Source organism: Eurypyga helias, unplaced genomic scaffold (assembly GCF_000690775.1).
Source record: "Eurypyga helias isolate BGI_N326 unplaced genomic scaffold, ASM69077v1 scaffold5002, whole genome shotgun sequence".
Lineage (NCBI taxonomy): Eukaryota > Metazoa > Chordata > Aves > Eurypygiformes > Eurypygidae > Eurypyga > Eurypyga helias.
Genome location: NW_010233967.1, coordinates 1,328 through 7,901, shown reverse-complemented (window position 1 = coordinate 7,901; position 6,574 = coordinate 1,328). Strand labels below are relative to the sequence as shown.

The 6,574-nt window shown below is 46.5% G+C and overlaps 1 protein-coding gene across 1 annotated transcript in view; it reads left to right on the top strand.

Annotated features, from left to right (window-relative positions):
• The window catches only part of DIP2A (DIP2 disco-interacting protein 2 homolog A (Drosophila)), a gene marked incomplete at its 5' end in the record, with an annotated part of 77,789 nt that extends 71,794 nt beyond the window's left edge, over positions 1–5,995 (top strand). The window contains 6 exons of the mRNA XM_010161878.1: positions 995–1,056; positions 2,096–2,153; positions 2,589–2,663; positions 3,275–3,449; positions 4,830–4,953; positions 5,743–5,995. Of these exons, the coding sequence (XP_010160180.1) occupies positions 995–1,056; positions 2,096–2,153; positions 2,589–2,663; positions 3,275–3,449; positions 4,830–4,953; positions 5,743–5,995 (747 nt within the window). The remainder of the gene's footprint in view (positions 1–994; positions 1,057–2,095; positions 2,154–2,588; positions 2,664–3,274; positions 3,450–4,829; positions 4,954–5,742) is intronic.
• Between the last annotated feature and the right edge of the window lie 579 nt (positions 5,996–6,574).

Below are 6,574 nucleotides of genomic sequence, written 5' to 3'. Positions count from 1 at the left end.
CCTCTGTCCAGTGCCTGCCGTTACAGAGAGTTGTCATTTGAAACAGATCAAGCGAGATCGTTTTTTCCTCACAAAGAACACTTGTAGCGGAAGTACAGAACCTCTTTCTCCAACAGGCAGAAAGGGGGTATAGCAGTGATCAAAATTCCTGAACGGTATAAAGATCAAGATCATACCGTTAATTCGGTGCGGCTGTCTGTCGCCGAGCCTCGGCGGTGCTGCGGGGCATGAGGGAATGTCATTATTACAGAGCGTTATTTCTGCTCCCCAGCACTGCAGACTTGAGCTGATGGCCAAGCGGCCTCAGGTTAAGTATCTCTAAAGTGAGAAACTGCTGTGGGGAGGAAACTTTGCCCGTTTTCATAGCTTAAATATGCATTTCACAGTAATTTCTATTTGTTTAAGTTTAAATTCTGCTGGGGATGGGGTGGGGTGGGGGGAGGTTCCCTTTTCCCATGTTGGGCAATGGGAAACTTCTCACTGGAGTTGGCTGGAAGGTTTATCCTCTGACTGCAACAGAGCCCTGCTTCTGCCCAGGCTGTTACTGGTGGGAGCCTTGAAAAGATACGGATTAGCTAGTTAGGTTTTAGTTAAATGTTGGGCTTTTTTTGTCTTCAAAGTTGACAAAACTGTTATAAAGTAGAACAGCTGAGCTTTGGGTAAGGGATTAGGCCTGCACAGGTCTATGCTCACATGCTTTGCACTTGTGACACCATTTTTAGAGGAGGTGGTTACCGAGATAGAACTTTAAAACCTCACCCCTGTAAATACGTACTTCACTCGTGCGTTCACTTACTGATCCCATAAAACATCAGAGCTCTATGGCAGTCACTCTAGAAAAAGGGGCTATTTTACTACATTTCTTATAGATCAGGGCAGTACTTGATAAGTGTCAAGGAAAAAGGGAAAGGAAGGTGTAAGTGTATGTGGCTGTGAGAATGAAAGAAGGATTTTCTGGCTTCTGCTGAATTTGTTTCGTCCTCCTTATTCCTAGGGAACAGCAGGACCAGATCCAACAACAGTCTACGTAGATATGAGAGCACTTCGACATGACAGGTACAGATGATGTTAAAGCATTAACTATTTAATGGCCATTGAGGAGAAAGTTCAGCCTTGTTGCATTGCATTGATATGCTGAAATATTCTTGGCAGCAGCTAATCCCTCATCACCACATACAGGGAACCCACCCTGGAGAATCCTTTAGTGGTGGCTGTGTGCTAGAAGGGGTCCGGCATCTCCTTCTCCCTGGCTTGTTCTGCTCTTCCTTTCTACATCCTCACCTAACTTGCTGCCTGTTCATCAGACTTGTACAACCTAGACTCGTTAGCTCTTTCTTAGCTAAACAGGCCATTGGCAAAAGGTGACTTTGCCAGCTGTCTGGTTGGTCACAGAATGGGGGTGGGTAGGATCTCTGGATGTCGTCATGCAAGCTGCTGCTGAAAGCAGGACCAGCTTCAAGGCTTTTCATCAGGTTAGTGAGGGCCAGCACCAGTTCAGTACAGAAAGTCTGCAAGAATGGAGATCCTTCCCCCCTCCGGGTGTGTGCGCCGAGACTGGCACCGCACTCTGGAGAAGTTTTCCTTACTGGCATTTCCCGTGTGGTGTATTATGCCCCTGGTCTCTTCTCCTTGTGGTGTGCAACTCCAAGAAATCTGGCTCCATCTTCTCTCTAACAATCCTTTAGGTAGTGGAAAAAGTAGTTTGAGTCTGTAGTCTCTTCTTTTCCTTCAGACCAAACCAACTCCCTCAGCCTTCCCAGATCCAATAAATTGATGTCAGGCCTGTCCTACAGCATATCAGCACACGCACACATGTACCCACATCATCTGGAAACTTGCCAAGGATACATCGTTCCATCAGGCTTAATTCTGTAGTCATAAATTTCATATTAACGTGTCTCTCGGTTAACTTAATTAATACGAGTGCTCTTACCGGTCCTACTGCAGTGTGAATAACGCACCATAGCTGGTTGGCGTGACAGTTTGGTCAGTGCAGCTGAGGGTAGGATAACGCTGGATCCACTGGAACACAGCCATTTACCTTCTACTTTAAATTCATAAATCCTTGTACAAATGCGTTCTCTTATTTTCTCAGGGTGCGTTTGGTAGAGAGAGGTTCTCCGCACAGTCTGCCACTTATGGAGTCTGGGAAGGTGAGAGATTGAGGGCAATCCTTCCTCCTCATGACCCTTACCTGGGTGGTGAGCTGCGTCAGCTGGATCTCGGTACAGGATCTGTGCGGGGAGCTTCACTAAGCACGGTAGGGTTAGGAGAGGCACTAGGGAGGGTGAAATGAAGTTAAAAGGAAGCCAGGTGCGTGAAGTGAAGCAGTGGGAAGTTTCTGCAACTAAAAAAAAATTGGGTCTTCATGGGGTGTGAAACCAACTTCAGCTCTGAAGCTGCAAAACAGCTGCTTAGAGTTTAAATGATTAAACAACTTGGTGGGAAGAGATGGTTGGTATCTGTGATGTAGAGGCAGGGGAAAGTGTAGCATAGGCTGCTGACTTCTGTGCCTCTGCATTATTAACTTTTCTTTTGATGAATTAAAATTCTCACCTTCTATTTTAAATGTTTGCTGCTTATTCAAGATTCTTCCAGGGGTAAAGGTCATCATAGCGCACACAGAAACCAAGGGACCTCTGGGAGACTCGCATTTAGGAGAGGTAAAGCTTTGATGCTGTTGTACTTTATCAGCAGTGATTGAACATAGACATAAATGCCTGTCTCTTAGTGGGATGGCCACAACGTGGCAGGGATGGCCACATAATGTGGCAGGTGAATGAACTGCGGAGAGCTGGAACCGTTCACATACGTGTATGTATGTCTGCGTGGTTACCTCCCTCCTCTGCCAAACGGCTGCCTGCCGATATCGGGCGATGTCTGTTGACTAGTCTGCCTGATGGGCAGCCAGAAAAGGCAGTGAGTATCTTAGGTACTCCATCAGGGGACAGTAGCAAGGAGGTAATTTACTCTTTGGTTTAATCTTTGCTTTATATACATCTGGATTTGTATACTGAGATGCCCAGCTAATAGCAGGTTGCAGGTTAACAGGTGTTCCTTTCCTTTCCAGTAGGCCAAATGCCTAGTTCATTTTTGTTCTTTGCCATCCCCAATTACATGTATATAAAAATCCTTTTTCCTGATAATTTTCTGTGAAGTAGAAGTTAATAAATTATTTTAATATAGCTACTACTGGCTTTTTAGGAGAAAAAAAAGTTGTCAGTGGAACAGATCTTTTAAAACAATAAATTGGTTTTGGTTTTTAATCCTCTAGATATGGGTGAGTAGTCCGCACAATGCTGCCGGCTACTACACGGTGTATGGGGAAGAAGCACTGCACGCGGATCACTTTACTGCGCGCTTGAGTTTTGGAGACACTCAGACCGTGTGGGCTCGGACTGGGTACCTTGGCTTTCTGCGCCGAACAGAACTGACCGATGCTAGTGGAGGTAAGAGAAAACAAATGGACAGAAGCATGTGTTTGAAACTCCTTGGGGTAGTTCAGCTAGCTGAGCAAACACTGTCCTGCAAGTTTATCCAGACTTCCATCAGAGAAAAGTGCTGACTGTAACAGGAATTAGTATGGCAGGCTGGCTAGTATTCCAGGATCTTCTCCTCCAAGCTCAGGAGTGATGCATGCCAATGAAGAGGAAGTCGGATAAAAATTCCAGGAGGCCTGTGTGGATGAACAAGCAGCTCCTGGACAAAGTGAGGCGCAAAAAGGAAGCCTACAGTGAGTGGAAGCAGGGACAGGGAGACTGGGAGGGTTACAGGGAAGTTGTCTGAGAAGTCAGGGATCAGGTTAGGAAAGCCAAAGCCCTGATAGAATGAAGAGGAGAGCAGTTTGTTGAAGGTGCAGACTTTTGTTGAGAAGCTACCCCATCTGTTACAGCGGATACTAGTCCAGGGATCAGAAATGGTCCGTGATGTAACTGTTGTCTGAGGTTGCTAACACAGGGTCATTCTCCAGCCTGGTGTGCTGGTGTGCTATTCAGTCTCCCTGGGGTTCTTGAGAACAAGAAAGGGAGATGCTATTGCTCTGACTGGAGAGATTCTGGCAGCCCACTCAATTCCATCTCCTCCGGAGCAGCATTGTGCAGGCTTCCCTTTTCCACAGTCAGAGTGCCATCAGAGAGCAAAAGGCCAGTTCTGGTAAAGAGAGAGTCTTCGTCAGAGACGTGTGGTATCCTTGGCTCACAGCCACCGCGTTACCCAGAAGGGTCCCTTCCTGGCCCCAAGCCTTCCCACCCCTTCAGCCTGCTTAGTACACTGAGCAGCTCTGTGTTGGCCCCCTCCTCCTGAGTCTCTTCCTGAGCTTCGTTAACCTAGAAAAGCTAAGGCTGAGGAGGGGATAGAGCTGTTCTTGCTGCGTTAAGCGTGGGGAACTTAAGCTGAGAAGAATGTTGCTGGCATAAGAACAGGTGGGTATAAGCTGGTTTTATAAAGAAAAGAAGGATAAATTTGGAAATTGGAAGTGTTCCTGTCAATCCGAGGAGAGTTGTTCTCTGGTAAGAACAGTGGGACAAGAAGATGCTTTAAGAATGGGGTTTGATCGGGTTTATAAACTGAGATTATGTTATGAGAGAGAAGGGGGAGAATTGGATGACCCGGACATTGTTTTTAGTCTGATTTCATTTGCTTGGAGTCATTAGGCAGAAGTGACCTCTTAATTGTCTTCTCTCCAAACGGTAGAACTTGATGTGTATTAGAGACTCCTGCTCCTAGGAAGCACCAGGAGCATCTTAGAACGTCAGGAATGAGCATTGACAAATGGAACGCGTTTGATCTGTAGCTCTGATGACGTTGTAAGTGTCTGTGCTGTATTGCAGAGAGGCACGATGCCCTGTATGTGGTAGGCTCCTTGGATGAAACGCTGGAGCTCAGAGGAATGAGGTACCACCCCATTGACATAGAGACCTCTGTGATAAGGGCACACAAGAGCATTGCGGAATGGTAAGAGCCTCAGTATTCCTCTTCTGTATTCTTTTATTTCTTGTAAATCAGCAGGAGTCAAGCTTTGTGGAACAGCGTTTTTTTTTTTGTAGGGGGAACTCACCAGAGAAAGGCCACCCCTGTATCGGAGTTCGATCTTGGCAGCCTGAAAGGCAGGGAGGGGAGGGCGTGGATGGGGCAGCAGGGCACCTGGAGTTGTGTTGTTGAGTTCCCTGGCTGTGTCAGAATGTACGTGCTTGGATGTGGTCAGCACATCTCAAGGATTTCTTGAATGGGATCTTCTGCCCTAAACAGTCTCATTTGGTCCTAACGGATGACATAATGCCAGTTGGCCGAGGTCCTCCCCAGTCTCAAAGTAGTCGTGTTTACTGGTAATCTTTGGGAGGTTTTGTCTTTCCTTTAATATCTGTGAAGATTTACACAAGTACATGAATATGCACACAGTGAGTGTGAAATCTTAATGCCTCCCTTTTCAATTCCTAAGAGCAAAGGACTCATAAAAACACAGCTGTACGTACACCAGACCCAGTTACATTTTGCAGGTGGACAGTTAAAAATCAAGTGGCAGAGAAGCTGCTTGGGGGTTAAACCGGCATGATATCCCAAGCAGTTACAGCTTTAATACCTCTTGGTTGACGCCTATTTTCACGTTACTGTCATGTCACCTGTGCTCGTTTGCTGCACTGTTAAGTCCTTACAAAGGACATTGCGGGTGAGTCCCTCTCGCGTAACTGACGTCCCTTGACTGTGTGTTTCCTTCTCACCGTTAATACCGTGTCATGCCCGCAGCGCTGTGTTTACATGGACCAACTTGCTGGTGGTGGTCGTGGAACTAGAAGGCTCGGAACAGGAGGCGTTGGACCTGGTCGCGCTGGTGACAAACGTGGTTTTGGAAGAGCATTATCTCATCGTCGGTGTCGTCGTCATTGTGGACCCCGGTGTTATTCCTATCAATTCCCGTGGCGAGAAACAGCGAATGCACTTGAGAGACGGATTTTTGGCTGATCAGTTGGATCCTATTTATGTTGCCTACAACATGTGAAGACAGAAAATCACGTCAAGGCTGAAGCACCAAAATCAAGGGACTTGCCAAATAGTAACATTGGAATCCATTTTCTGTGTTTTTAAAAGCTGTTGGAGACCTTAGGGAAGTGGAGACACACACCTTCATCTCTCAGACTGCATTTGCTTTCGTAAATCCGTTGTAACAGTTACAGCTGCCTTGGGATGGAGAGTTTACTGAAATTCCTGAAGGAAGCTTGTTAGAACCATCACGGACCCATGTTTTCGTACAGCAGTTATGAATGTCAGTACCTGATGCACTGCACGGAAGGACACAGAGCAGGGTGGGGAGAGAACACCGGCTGTGAGGAGGACTCCTGGAAATAGTACGGAAAGTTGTGAGTAACCGTTGGGAGTTCACGCTCCGTGTGATTGCGTGCAATACATTGGCAGGACCTGGGTTGGGATGTAGTGTTCAGGATTGCACACGTCTCTCTACCATGTTCTCTACTGTACTGAACGGAATTTTGCACATATTTGAGATTTAAAAATGCAGCCTTTTCACTTTAAATCTCCAACTCATCCCTGTTCTGGAGAAACAAACCCATTCCAATCCGAG